Here is a 15,098-nt window from a genome sequence, read left to right on the forward strand (position 1 = left end):
ATCTGTCAAACACGTGCTTAACGCAATCAATTTGAGGTAAACTTGAGAAGCGGGAAGAAACGGTTTTAACAATATGCTCCTGAAAAGTAAGGCCCGAGCCAAAAGTCACCCCGGTATTAGTTATTTTCCTAAGAGGGAGAAATGAACATCCGGGAGACTTTGTAACCTTTGTCGACTTCCATAAACAATAAGCTTAGATTTATCAGGATTCAAGAGAAGACGATTTTCGAAACACCAGTTTCGATTATGTCGGAGGTCAACGTTCAAATCAGCAACAGCCTTAGCCCAGTCATGGGCTGCAGGGGCGTTCCTGGGCATTTTCCAGCTTAAAGCACACCACCAGAATGTTGTTGATATACGCTTACCAATTTACACCGGTAAAGCACCCGGGTTTTACGGACCGTAAAGTAACTTTAGTTGGACCTCTAAGTGAAAATCAGTTTACGTAAATGTTGTATTTCCCTTCTTCTATTCAATATGAATAACGCAAAAACAAAACTGTTTCAGAGTGGTATTATAAAATGTAAGGCCGAAGCCGAAGGTTTGTGTACAGGTGTTCAAAATTCAAATGCCAATCTGTGGGGTTTCCTGGCGCATAATTCCGACGAGGTGTACCCTAGGGTAGCCTCCTTGGACCGCTGTGCTTCAACATTTTTCTCAATGACTTATCATACTTTATTTCGCGTGTGAGCTTCAAGTCATATGCTGACGATCAGCAGCTGTACATGTATCACGCGGACAGTGATCATGCGGCCTTGTACGCAAGTCTAGACCACGAGTTAAGGGAGGCGATGCAGTGGCTCAGGAAAAATGGCCTGATGGCTAATCCCAGCAAATTTCAACTGTTAGTGTTAGGAAGTACTGAACAGGACTTTTCTTTCAATAGTAATGGTTAGCAAAAAGGAGGATAAATCACACATCTCACAATGCAACGCTTTCAGCTATATACTAAGTTGGCGAGAACACGTGATCCCTTCATTTCGAATGAACGCGCGATAGCAGAGCGTGCCGATGAGCGCCCATGTTTTATAATCGACGATGTTATGCACCTATCAATGTTATGCCGGCGGCGGAGGAAGGCAGGGCATGAGGTGGGGATTTGATTGTCTTTGTTGGCCCTGGCGTAGGGCATTTGACTGATCTTGTTCTCCCAGGGGAGGTGATATTTAAATCTTTTTTCGCCCGACGTGGAGATATTTGACTGCCGACTCGGACGAAAAAGACTGAGACCGAACACATGTTTCCCTACTTCCACGTTTCACGCATGCGCCGTAATGTCAAATCCCCACCCCATGCCCTGCCTCCCCCCCCCGCCGCCGGCTTTACATTGCATTTTACATTTTACATTGGTGCATTATACCTTATATTCCTTGGACACGGAGTACATTTTTGAGCTCACATTGTCTGATGTGCCTTTCCTTCAGCTAAAATGTTGGTTTCGACTCGTTAGTTAGTTTGCCCGGGTCTCTTTCGGAGCGGTGAAATGGTGTTTTCCTCAGTGATGTTCTTCAATCAAGCATGTGCTTGAATCAAGCAAGATGTGCCATTTAGAATCCCAGGTAAGAAGCAGTCAAAAGTGATAACAGATGCCTTGTTTGTCTAGAAAAACGTAATAAATATTCGGTCAGTAAAAAACGCAGACTGCAGACTGCAGACTGAGAGTAAACCGCATGCTGGGATAAAACGCAGACCGAGCATAAACTGTAATCGTGGAAAGGTTTAAGGGTCAAAAAATCCCGCAAATACATGTAAACGAACACTTACTTGACGACATCTGCTTTCACAAATCCATTCCTTTCTTCTCTGGAACGTCGTCAACGACCCAAAAACATAATCGCAATCTTGAACCTTTTTCTCCGTCCGAGCGACCTCACGCTTCAACTTTAAACGTGAAGTTTTCGATACACCTGACCGGAGGGGCTTGAAACACTCATACGCGCTCCCTGGTTCAGTAGTGATGCGGAGTAGGACTGGAACTAGTTAGCACTTCCGCCCTCCATCCGCTGTTAGGGCAAGAAAAATGGTGCCGTCTAGCTGGAGGTAGGTTCGGATGTAATCAAATTTAATATTTGGCGTATTTCTATGCGATACACAGAAAGTATTTAGGTTATATTTATAGTTATAGTTAGTCTTATAAGGTAATGTGTTTTTTTCCCTTTTTATTCGGGCGCGGCCCAAAAAGAGTAATCGAAACGGCTTGTATTGACACAAAAGTACAATAGGCACGTAATATGTGCTAACGTAAACAAGCAAGTAAACAAGTAAAGCGAGACGACTGTCTACTGTGCGAACGTCATTCAACACTACATATTCTCCTTTATCGTTTTCGTAAAGTAAACCAAAATCCATAAAACGTGTCTTCGGAATCTCAAGCAAAATGTAGTTTTTTTAAATCCTCAACACTCCCAGGCGGATTCATAAAAAAACTCTTCTGCCATCTCCAATTTGAACTTGAATTTGCATCACCATATTGACACATGCGGACTTTAAAAATATAATACCGTAAAATTCCGAAAATAAGCCCCTCCATGTATAAGCCCCTCCAAATATAAGCCCCCCAAACTCGTAACGCAAAAAATCCTCCATTAAATTGTCCCTCCAGGGGCTTACTTAGTTCTACACTTCTCAGAGGTGTGGAAGAGCGGAAAAGTCTAACAAAGTAAGGATACTGTCACACTTTGCCTGTAGTCGCGACAGAGGTTTTTTCCACACTTCCACACCTCTGGGAAGCGTGGAACTAAGTAAAGAATGGCAGAGGTTTCGTGACCAGGGGAAAAGTGTGACATTAACCTTATTTTCCACACTCCCACACCTCTGAGAAGTGTAGAACTAAGCCAAGAATGACAGAGGTTTCGTGACAAAATTATTATACTCTGGATCTGGTCAGATCTAGTTATTTAACTAACTACGAGAGAACGACTGGAGAACTAACAATTTGACTAACAATAGACGACCGTTTAACTGTGACAACGCACCAATTACTGATTACGAGTCTTCATAGCCAATAACATCACGGCTTAACTGACAGACGACCAAGAACACCGCGACGTAATTGACCAATCCGATCAATAACCAGAGTATAATACCATCAACTGACGTGATACAACTCACTTTGACGCTGAAGATGACTACCGCACAGGTTGTCGCAACGTCAGTCACTGGCAACAACAACAGTCCTATTCAGGACTATGTTTACCCGGACGATCAAACTCAACCTACTTTTGAAATGACTCCTGGGTTCAAACCTTTCACAGTTTTAAAAGTTTTGTTGTGACGTCATCGAAGGAGGTCGATTTGATGCCAGCAACGTCGCCAGCAACATCTCTTTTGCCTCCTCCTTAGGTGTCACGTTATCCGCGAGATATGACATTTTAATTAGTTACATTCAAGGACTGTTTTTTCTTTCGTGATTGTAACATTGATTATTTTATTGCCTGATCATCGTATATCCGTTTTTTGGCTAGGCGTACAAAGCTTTATTCAGTTTTATTTCCTTTACGTCAGAAGGCATGCGTTAGATTATTCTTTTCCTAAGCACGTTTATTCAGTTGTAAGAAGTCCATCACAGTGTAAGAAGCTTTTGGAGAACTTTCGGAGTTATTACAACTGTAGGAGATTTGGAGTTCTTTTAACCCCTGGAGTCAAGATCAGACGTAAGTCACGCTTGTAATTCAGTAGTTTGTTTTTCTTTCTTTTTTCGTGCACGGAGCATTATCTTAGTTTTCTTTTCTTCTGACGTAAAAATCGCACGTTTCTTTCTAGTTTTCACCGCAAGTGCTGTAAATAGTCGGACTAGCCTGATTTTAATAAACGTCATTGAATCTTGCTGACCGCCTAGTGCTTCACTGTGGTTGACCTGGCGAACTCCAGTGCCTAACGCCACGCGTCTACGACACTGGGAACGCGACAGTGAAAAGTCTGATCCATCAACATCAGAGGCTTAAGAGGTAAGCCGTATGTAACCGTATTTAAAACCGAAGTCACGAAAAGATGGCAAGCAAAAACATTGACGGAGTCACGGAGAGTGGAGTTAGGAGAAGTAAAAGAAAAATACAATTGACACCTAAGGCCCTTCAAAACGCCATAGAAGATAAACGGAGAGAAATCCTTAAGTCGCGTAGAAGGCTCTTAATTATCATGCGATCAGTTGAAGAGACTACTAATGACACCGATATCAAGACCATAGCGAGCGACCTCACGGCCGCCGCGGGAGAGTTTGGAAGCCTTTTACAAGGCCTACTTAGCCTGTATGAGCAGGATCTTCACGGCGAATTTATAGATGGAGACCAACTCAAGGAGGAAAACGAGACCTTAAAACGAGCCCTCCTACTTATAGATAGTTTAAAAAATAGAATTGCTAGACAATCCGACGAATTGTTGGAGACAAGATCTGTTTACTCTCGTCATTCTTCGCGCCGCTCATTAGTCTCTAGTACTAGCAGCAGCGTTGCAAGATTGCAAGCACTAGCCGATGCGAGAGCCGCAAGTCAAGAAGCTCAGTACACGCGCCTCATAGCAGAAAAAGAGCTCGAGCGCAGAACGCGTGACGCCGAAGCGGAAAGGATTCGGCAACAAGAGAAAGCGCGATACGAAAAAGAGCTAAAGATTCTTGGAGCAGATAAAAAAGCCGCTGTAGCAAATGCGAAGCTAAAAGTATTTGAGGAAGCCCTATTAGAACAGGAGTTGGAGAGAGATTCCGAATTGCCATCACTTGAAGTTCCCAGAATAAAAAACGAAGAGCGCACTTCACAATGGGTTCATTCCTCTCCCACGCTTAATCCCCTACCCGCGGATTATCGATCACGCCCCGGACGTACACATGAATCGTCAAATGCCTTAGAACAATCAAAGCCTTTATCGCCTTCAGTAGTACCAAAAAGTCAATCTTTCAGTCAAGATCTGCCAAATAAGAAAGCGCAACAAGATACTCCCTTTAATAGAGAGCCAATTAGCACATCAACCCCCTTAATAGACGTCACCGGAAGCCAGCTAATTGAGACATTGACATCGGTAAACCAGCAAATTGTCGCCGGACTCGCGCGTCAAAATCTGCCTAAATGCCACCCTGACGTTTTTAGCGGGGACCCCACGCTTTTTCACCCGTGGAAAGCAGCGTTTAAAGCCATGATAACGGATGTCAGCGTATCCCCCGTCCAAGAGATAAACTACCTGCGTAGTTTTACAAGCGGAGAGCCTCAAAAACTTGTTGACAATTATCGAAAAAGGAAACATCATGACCCCTGTGGGCTATTGAAAAACCTCTGGGGGGAATTGGAGAGGCGTTTCGGCAGCGCAGCGACAATTACTAATGCATTACTGGAGCGAATGCACGTGCTTGCCGCGTTCAGAGAAAGTGAAAATGACAAGCTTCAAGAATTTGCCGACCTCTGCGCCGATGTAACCAGCCAAATATCCTGCCTGCCTGGCCTCGCGTGTCTCAACTTCCCCAATGCAATACAACCGATCGCAGCTAAGCTACCACCGTCGCTTCGCGGGAAATGGGAGAAAGAACTAGCTAAATTCTCGGAGAACAATGGAGACGCCTATCCTGGCTTTCACGTTTTCTCGGAAGTTGTTCAAAAACATGCTAGGATAAAAAACAATCCAAACATTAACATCGGAGCTAGACTTGTCAATCCTCCTATCCAAACGCCGAGTCGCGCAGGACAGAACAAAAGGGCGCTTAAAACACACACTGACCCCAATGATTCAAACGCACCAACAAGAGAAAGGGAGACAAAACGGTGCCCATTCCACGACAGAGACGGACACAGCTTAGAGGAGTGCAAAGCCTTCGCTGCAAAAACATTAGAGGAGAAGACTGAATGGATCCTTCAGGCTGGACTTTGCTATCGCTGTCTGTCCGAAGGCCACAGAGCAAAGGATTGCAGACAAACGATCAAATGCAGTATATGCAGGGACAAACGTCACAACGCACTCCTCCACAAAGAGAAGCCGAAGAAACCCGAAGGTGGAGAGTCGGTCGAAACGAAATGCACGTACCTGTGTGGAGCTAGCGAGGGCGGCGTCTCATGCAGTAAACTAGTACTGGTTGATGTCGTCAGCAAAGAGAGACCGAAAAGTATTTGTAGAGTCTATGCGATTATTGACGATCAAAGCAACACGTCCTTAATCACCAGCGAACTTGCCGATGAATTAGGAGCAACTGGCCCAGAAGAAAAATATTACCTAACTACATGCAGCGGCGAGAAAGAGGCAAAGTATGGACGACGCGTGACAGGTGTAGTCCTTAAATCCTTAAAGGGAACGGAGTCAGAACTGCCCACCCTCATCGAATGCAATAACATCCCTCGCGATAAACAAGAGATTCCAACACCGGAGATGGCGAGGAGATTCCCACACCTCAGCGATATCGCGAACGAAATCCCGCAGCTCGATGAAAATGCCGAAATTCACCTGCTTATCGGACGAGATGCCCCAGAGTTGCTTAAAGTGAGGGAGTTCAGAAACGGGCCGAAAGGAGCCCCGTGGGCTCAAAAGACATCTTTAGGCTGGACGATAATCGGACAGATGTGCCTAGACCTTGTCGGGGGACCCGTGCACGTGCGCGCCTGCCGCACCAGTCTCCTCGCGGCCGATTCGAGGGAGAAGTCGACGGAGACAAACAATTACGAATTCCTGCCATGCCCTAACCAGTTTACAGTAAAAGAGAGCTTTCTCGAGCAAAAGAGAGACCTAACGGACAGCGTGTTCTTTACGAGTCGGGAGGATAACGATGTGAGCTTATCCTGCGAAGATCGCAAATTCTTAGATATCATGGAGACTAGCGTACACAAAAACGAACAAGGGAACTGGGAAATGCCCCTACCCTTCCGCCGTAAAGATCTTCATTTGCCAACCAATCGGAGTCAAGCAGTCAACCGCTTAAATGGCCTCATCCGCACCTTAAAAAGAAAGCCTCAGATGGCAAAGGACTACGTGGAGTTCATGGGGAAGATCATCGAAAAAGGTCACGCCTCCCCGGTACCAATAGAAGAAATTACTAAGCCCCAGTCCGGTCGGGTGTGGTACCTTCCGCACTTTGGAGTTTACCACCCGAAGAAACCAACTCAAATCAGAGTGGTCTTTGACTCTTCAGCCGAATACGAAGGTGTGTCGCTGAACGGAGAGCTGTTATCGGGTCCAGATCTCATGAACAGCCTGTTAGGAGTTCTATTTCGCTTTCGGAGGGAGACAACAGCTGTCATGTGTGACATAGAGCAGATGTTCCATTCCTTTCACGTTGATCCAGAGCACAGAGACTTCCTTCGTTTTCTCTGGTACGAAGACAATACACCCGGCAAACGGATAATAGAGTACCGAATGAATGTTCACCTCTTTGGAAATGGACCAAGCCCAGCAGTTGCTACGTTTGGTTTAAGAAAGACCGCAGCTGACGGCGAGGAGGAGTTTGGAGAAAATGCAACCGAATTTGTGCATCGTAACTTCTACGTTGACGACGGCTTGGCATCACGGCCCACTACCAAAGAAGCAATCGATCTTGTCACCGCGACTCAAGAAATGTTAGCCACCGCTAACCTAAAGCTTCATAAGGTCGTATCCAACTCAGTTGAAGTCATGGAGGCGTTCCCAGCCGAAGACAGAGGAGAGGGAGTACGAGATCTAGATCTTCGGCACGATAGCCTTCCCGCACAACGCTCTCTAGGAGTCTACTGGAACCTTGAGGAAGACACCTTCACGTTCAAGGTCTGCCTTCCCGAAAAGCCATTCACGCGAAGAGGAGTACTATCGGTCGTGAATTCAATTTATGATCCACTAGGCCTCGCAGTGCCAGTCCTACTTGAAGGGAAGTTATTGCTTCAGCAGCTAGTACTCTTGGGGAAGAAAAACAATAAGGAAAAAGCATTAGGATGGGACGACCCTCTACCAGACACGCTATTGTCGCAGTGGCAACGTTGGAGAAATTCGCTTCCTCATTTGGAGAACGTTTCAATACCCCGCTGCTACCACCCACCTGGTTTCGGGACAATCGTAAGAAGAGAAATTCACGCCTTTTCGGACGCCAGCAAGGACGCGATTGGAGCTTCAATTTACCTAAGACTCTTTAACGATAGAGGAGAAATCTGCACGGCCTTGCTCTTCGGTCAATCAAAGGTAGCACCTGCTCAGACCACAAGCATCCCCCGCCTAGAGTTGTGTGCCGCTGTCCTTGCCTCGCAAGCAGTAAACAAGATCGCAAAGGAGATAGACATGGAGATTAACCAGATCACCTTTTACACGGACTCAAAGGTCGTCCTCGGTTACATCCAAAACGAGAGCCGGAGGTTCTATGTTTACGTCGCTAACCGTGTACAAACAATCCGGAAGATTTCCAGCCCCAAGCAGTGGAAGTATATCGATACGAGCGAGAACCCTGCAGACCTGAGTACACGTTGCCTGAATGCGCAAAGTCTCAAAGGATCGGATTGGTTAACCGGACCAAGCTTCTTAAGAGACCCAAACAGAACAGCAGCAGAAGATGAAGAGGACGAGATTCCACTAAATGAGAACGATCCGGAAGTACGAAAGAACACCGTGAGCCTGAAAACGCAAACCAGCAAACACCATGGTCTTGGAGCAGACAGGTTCTCACGATTTTCGAGCCTTCATTCCTTGCAACGTGCAATCGCAAATTTGATAGTAGTTATCAAGGAGTTCAAACGGAGAAAGAACAAGAGTCAGGAAGAGATTGAGTCGAAAATATCAAGCAGCAAGAACACAAAACTGATGCGGCAGCCAACAGCAAAGGAACTTCAGGAGGCCATGACAGTAATAATTTGCGCCGTACAAAGTGAAAGCCTTTCAGAAGATTTGAAGTCAGACCGAAGGATTGCAGAGAGCAACGAACCGGAGACTGTTCCAAAGAGTTCGAAGCTGTACCGTTTAGACCCCTTTGTGGATAATAATGGTGTTCTACGAGTCGGCGGCCGTCTTCGACGCGCTACTTTAGAGTTTGGAGAAAAGCACCCCGTTCTGATACCGAAGAAAAACCACGTTGCTGATCTGATCACACGTCACTACCACAGACAAGTCCACCACCAAGGTCGTCAGATTACGCACGGTGCCATCCGCCAAGCTGGGTACTGGTTGATTGGAGGCCACAATACTGTAGCACGGGAGTTAAACAAGTGTGTTACATGCAAGAAATTGAGAGGACCAGTGATACAACAGCGTATGGCCGACCTACCAGCAGACAGAACAGAAGTAGCCCCTCCCTTCACAAACGTTGGGTTCGACGTTTTCGGCCCCTGGATGATACGTTCTAGGAAGACACGTGGAGGCGCAGCCAACTCCAAACGCTGGGGACTAGTGTTCACTTGTCTAAGTAGCAGAGCGATCCACATCGAACTACTGGAGTCCATGGATGCTAGTTCCTTCGTCTGCGCTCTGAGAAGATTCTTTGCACTTCGCGGTCCTGTTTCCATTCTCAGGTGCGATCGGGGTACCAATTTCATTGGTGGAAAGTCGGAGCTGGGAGACGCCCTGAGAGAGATGGACCAACGTCAAGTGAAAGGCTACGTAAACAACCATGGGTGCGAGTGGATCTTCAACCCACCACATGCCTCACATTTTGGTGGCGCTTGGGAGCGCCAGATAGGCACCATTCGCCGTGTATTAGAAGCGATGTTTGCGGAGCTTGGCAGTCATCAACTTACACACGAACTACTCGTAACGCTTATGGCAGAGGTGACCGCGATAGTCAACGCCCGCCCTATATCTGCTATACCAACAGATGCAGATGAACCTCAACCGCTGTCACCCTCCATGCTTTTGACTATGAAGACACGCCCACTTGGCCCGCCACCTGGCAACTTTGTTCCACCTGACGTCTACGCACGACGCCGTTGGAGACGTGTCCAGTACCTCGCGGACCAATTCTGGATACGATGGAGGCGCGAGTACCTTCAAAGCATGCAGACCAGGACCAAGTGGGAGGAGCCGAAGAGAAATCTACGCACAGGAGACATAGTACTTGTAAAAGAGGAGGGAGCTTACAGAAATGACTGGCCCATCGGAAGAATTTCAGAAGCCATTGAGAGTGATGACGGACGAGTAAGAAAGGCCCAAGTTGAGATAGTGAGAGGCGCTGCAAAGAAGACGTTTCTGCGACCAATTAAGGAGCTTGTCCTTCTGGTACCCGCACCAGCGGAGTAGTTTCCCTAAACACAGAAGATGATTAAACAGGAGCAAGGATCAGACATCCTTGGGCGAGGAGTGTCACGTTATCTGCGAGATATGACATTTTAATTAGTTACATTCAAGGACTGTTTTTTCTTTCGTGATTGTAACATTGATTATTTTATTGCATGATCATCGTATATCCGTTTTTTGGCTAGGCGTACAAAGCTTTATTCAGTTTTATTTCCTTTACGTCAGAAGGCATGCGTTAGATTATTCTTTTCCTAAGCACGTTTATTCAGTTGTAAGAAGTCCATCACAGTGTAAGAAGCTTTTGGAGAACTTTCGGAGTTATTACAACTGTAGGAGATTTGGAGTTCTTTTAACCCCTGGAGTCAAGATCAGACGTAAGTCACGCTTGTAATTCAGTAGTTTGTTTTTCTTTCTTTTTTCGTGCACGGAGCATTATCTTAGTTTTCTTTTCTTCTGACGTAAAAATCGCACGTTTCTTTCTAGTTTTCACCGCAAGTGCTGTAAATAGTCGGACTAGCCTGATTTTAATAAACGTCATTGAATCTTGCTGACCGCCTAGTGCTTCACTGTGGTTGACCTGGCGAACTCCAGTGCCTAACGCCACGCGTCTACGACACTGGGAACGCGACATTAGGAACTTCGTTTTTCGCAGAGAAACTAGCGCGAAACGCGAGTGACACGCGAGTGGCTAGTAAGGCAAATCCACTTGAATGCAAGGTCCGCTTTTTGTTCATTCTCGTCCCCAGAGCCACTCGGCTACCATGTGACCAAGAAACGACGGGCTCTGGGGACGAGAATGCTTTTTGTTTGGCTAAATGATGCACAGGTGGTGAGTGGTTCTGAGTATGGTAGGATTTGCTTCTGGGTTCTGGTGGAAGGAAAAATAGAGCACACACTGGAGAAGGCACATCAGTCTGTTGTGTACTCTGGCGTATCACCTAACTGAGATCGCTCTTTCATCTGCATTTTCTGTAGTCTGCTACACACTCGGCAGCCGTTTTAAGTGTTGTCACGCAACGCTCCTCCCCAGGAGCGTTGCGTGATGACACTTAAAAACGGCTGTGTGGCAGCCTTCATCTTCCGATGGCAAAGTTAAAGTCTGGCATGGCTCAACTTATAGTTGGGAGCCTGAGAGATAGAAGAAATAATTCTGCAATTGACTTTCAGACAGTTGTTTTTGTTGTTTTAGTTATCTGTCTCAAGTGACTATCTTTGGCAGGTCCCGTTTGAAAAATAATGACACATCATGAAATTTAAGGACGCACCTTAAGCAAATATCTCTCAATCTTAGACTGCTTTTGTACCTTTTTAACCTTTGCATGTTAAATCTTAGAGGGACTGGGAAACACAACTTACTATGCAGGCTGAACAGGCAAGCTTGCGAGTTGGGAGCAAGGATTGACACAGCTGGTTAGTGCGTGGCTTTCTGTGCTAGAAGTCCTGAGTTTGATTCCCGCATATTTTCTGTAGACATGTACCTTTAAGTACCTTTAAGGAGCCATTAAAACAGAGCGCTGCTGGAGAGAGGGGGTTAGCGTACCATCAGCCTCAGGTTTGTTAGTCATATGATAACTACTTTGAGCTGCAGACTTAAAATAGGACTCTTTACCTTTACCTTTAGGTCATGGTCATAGATACTTACAGTTGTACACAAAATAAACCCAGTAGAGTTTAGGGTCTTGAAGATGGATTGGGCTATGTGGTACACTATAGCAGAGACTTTCTGAACAGGTTAAACAAAACAGCTTTTTGTACAAGTTAGTCTTTATTTATTTAAAAAGTATGATAGACATTAATGAGAGGTGTGAACATACATTTAGTGTGAGAGAGTGAGAAATAGAATATGGAGTACAGTATCAGATTCTTAACATATGTTTTACAATGTAAAGGGAGCAGGGATGTCATTAAGAGCCGGCGACAGAGGATTTCTCCCAGCTACTATGAATAAGGTCCCTGCCTACTTTCATTGGAAAATATAATGTTGAAGAAAAATAGAACCAAAAGAATTTCCTAGTTGTTTGATTCCCCACCTACTTGTTGTATTAACCTGGCAACTTGAAATCTTAGTGACAACCCTGGGGAGACCAATTCATTCTGTAGTACACGTACCTGAAAAGGGGATTGAAAAGCAGTTGTAAAGATCAGCCTGTTTGATTATTTTGAATGACCATTGTAGGTGCTGGCCTTAGGATAGTGGCTATGGGAGCTCAATCTGCTCTAGAATGGCTTATGCAAGGTGAAGTCAAGCAGCAGGGTCAATGGCATGACAGCAATAATAACACTGAAATGAGGTGAAAGAGAAAACATCAGATCAGGTGGTGCAAAAAAGGTTAAGATAACTTCCTAACTTGGGCCCTCTTTCTTGGAAAAGGGCCCATGTATACGAATTCCTAGAATAAACCCTGGAACTGAGAGCTGCTACAAAGAAAGAGAGAATAACTTATTTTGTTCATAGATATATTTAAAAAATAATAATATTACCTGCCGGTAATCCAAGAGAATGGATTTAGCTCATTAATTATTACCTGGAGCAACGATATGTTGAGCCTAATGTTGTTACTGACTTTGTTTGGTGAAGTAATCAATAGGCTCTTTGCATGACTTGATCACGTGGTCAACTTTCGGTAAACACGAAAACAGTTCACTTTTGAAAAATTTTGTTAGCACAAGCTGAAAGAGCATATTAAAATTAGGTAACCTGAGAATTTTCAGCCGTATATCTCAAAAGTAGCGATTGCAACAGCCGCCGAAAGTGAGAAGCATTTGTGTGAGAAAAATAACTTTTGCCATCCAGTCATGCTTGCGTGGTTTTCCATACAAATCCTTGTAAATTCTAAAATTTTTAAACTGTCGTTATATCGTTTCCCTCACGCATTTAAGAGCTCAAATAACCTGTTATGAATTAAAAGGAGATTTGAGCCCTGTAATGCTTAAGGAAATATTTCATGACAGTTTTGAAAATTGTGAAATTACAAGGATTTGTATGGAAAACCATACAGGTGTGACTGAATGGCAAAAGTTGTTTTTCTCAAACAAATGCTTCCAACTTTCGGCGGCCGTTACAACCGCTGCTTTTGAGATATACGGCTGAAAATACTCAGGTTACCTAATTTTAAGCTCTTTCAGCTTGTGCTGGCAAAATGTTTCAGAAGAGAACTCTTTTCGTGTTTACCGAAAGTGGATCACGTGATCAAGTCATGCAAAGAGGCTATTAATTAGCAAATGCTAATTTTGATTAATAATAGTTGCTTAATAGAGAAATGTATCTGTTTCTCTGTATTTCTATTTTCCTTGAAATTCGATTTTATTGATGCATCCAAACCATGATCCAGCACATCCCTCTCGGTGATCTAGAGGACTAGAGCGTTTTTCTGCGTTCTCTGGCCAACGTGGTTAAACTGTAAGTGCAACCTAGCGTGACTTGTGCATGTGCGTGACCTGGGACTAGAAAGCGGTTGTCACATGACCAGCATATTTCTGACTGTTTTCTGCAAGAAGAAGGAGTTGTCTTGTCAGTTCTTTCCATCGATTTGAATTCAGGAAAAGTTTGCTGCCCTAACTAAGTTTTTTAGTTTGTAAGTATTGGTTGATTTTTAATTGCTTAAGGCTTATGAAATCTTTGGGAACCGTATACAAGTAATCGTATGACACTCCTTGTGTTACATGTATTTTATTACGCCGCCGTGCAATGAAAGGAGAATGTGCTCGCTGTCTGTTCCTTAAACCACCTAGAATTGTGTGGGATATGATCTATGATGTGCAAAATTTAATTTCATAAGTTGGCAACTAAGACTTTTTCTTTCAGACTTCGAAATGTGAAGTTGCAGTATATCGTCTTACACTTGACTATTTCGACCCGGAAGTGAAGGTTATAAAGGTTCCAATTTGCTTTCGATCCCGTGCTTTCCCCAGGACAGTCTGTGTTAGTTTCCCTTACATAATACTGTAAAGAAGGCGATCACAGTCGCACTGAAATCAGTGCAGGTTTAGGTGGTGAAAAGATGTGCTCTGGGTAGTATGGATATAATTTCTGGAACCATACTTTGCCATAAACTATTACCTGTTCTTGAATAATGAACTCTCTGATTTCCAAACCCCAATCTGCTCAAAGCAATACCTTTTCATATCGCCCATGTAAAGCATTACCATATTCCCTCCCCATCCCTAGGCAGATATTACAACTGTATGTCCATATTTATATCTTGCTGTTTCTACTCAATGGTACATTAGGTGTCCAAAGTTTCACAGCAGATTCAGCAAAATGTAGCTGTATGTGTTTCTTTGATTTTAAGTTTGCCCTTTTCTTTTTTGTTTACCTAAAGCTGGTTTGAATTATTTTGAAATGTTGTTATTTATCTGACTATTACTCAGGTATTGTCAAACAGGATGACTAGCTGATTAACATGGAAAACTAAATTTTGAAATGGCTTTGTCTTCATCTGGGTAAGCATAATACCGATGTATGACATTTGCAGACTGCAGACCGCAGACCGCAGACTGCAGACCGCAGACTACAGACTGCAGACTGCAGAATGCAGACTGCAGACCACAGATTGCAGATTGTAAATTAAAAGACACCAAAAGTCTTCCTAATAAAGGTGACACCATCAAAAATATAACATCGTGTGAAAGTGAGAAAGTAGCCTGGGAACAAGGTTGATATTTTTGCCCAAAGTTACATTGGCCTCATTTCCAAGATGCTGTTGGCTATTCTTCACTGACGCGACTCTTTATTGACTCATCAGGCATATCGATAATTGCGTTGATTCTATATTCTTCTTTGATTATTGTGAATTGATAATGACAAATAGCAATGCCCACTTATGCCTGTCTAAATAGCAGTCTTCTGTAAAAAAGAGTTTTTCGATTGTGAGCACTTTGTGCTCACTGCAGTTACGTCGACAATAACAACTAGGCCCGGGGGGCGGGGGGTACTGCCATATATG

General features: G+C 44.3%; 2 protein-coding genes across 2 annotated transcripts in view; both read left to right on the plus strand.

Annotated features, from left to right (window-relative positions):
* The first annotated feature begins 6,948 nt into the window (after positions 1-6,948).
* Positions 6,949-10,155, plus strand: LOC140938333 (uncharacterized). The gene has a single exon (XM_073387824.1). It carries the CDS (start codon positions 6,949-6,951, stop codon positions 10,153-10,155), a length of 3,207 nt encoding a protein of 1,068 aa, XP_073243925.1.
* Positions 10,156-14,520: 4,365 nt separating this feature from the next.
* LOC140938335 (uncharacterized) overlaps positions 14,521-15,098 on the plus strand; it is an 11,007-nt gene continuing 10,429 nt past the window's right edge. The window contains exon 1 of the mRNA XM_073387825.1: positions 14,521-14,595. Within this exon, the coding sequence (XP_073243926.1) occupies positions 14,576-14,595 (20 nt within the window). The 5' untranslated portion in view covers positions 14,521-14,575. The remainder of the gene's footprint in view (positions 14,596-15,098) is intronic.

This window comes from Porites lutea, chromosome 5 (assembly GCF_958299795.1).
Source record: "Porites lutea chromosome 5, jaPorLute2.1, whole genome shotgun sequence".
NCBI classification, from domain to species: domain Eukaryota; kingdom Metazoa; phylum Cnidaria; class Anthozoa; order Scleractinia; family Poritidae; genus Porites; species Porites lutea.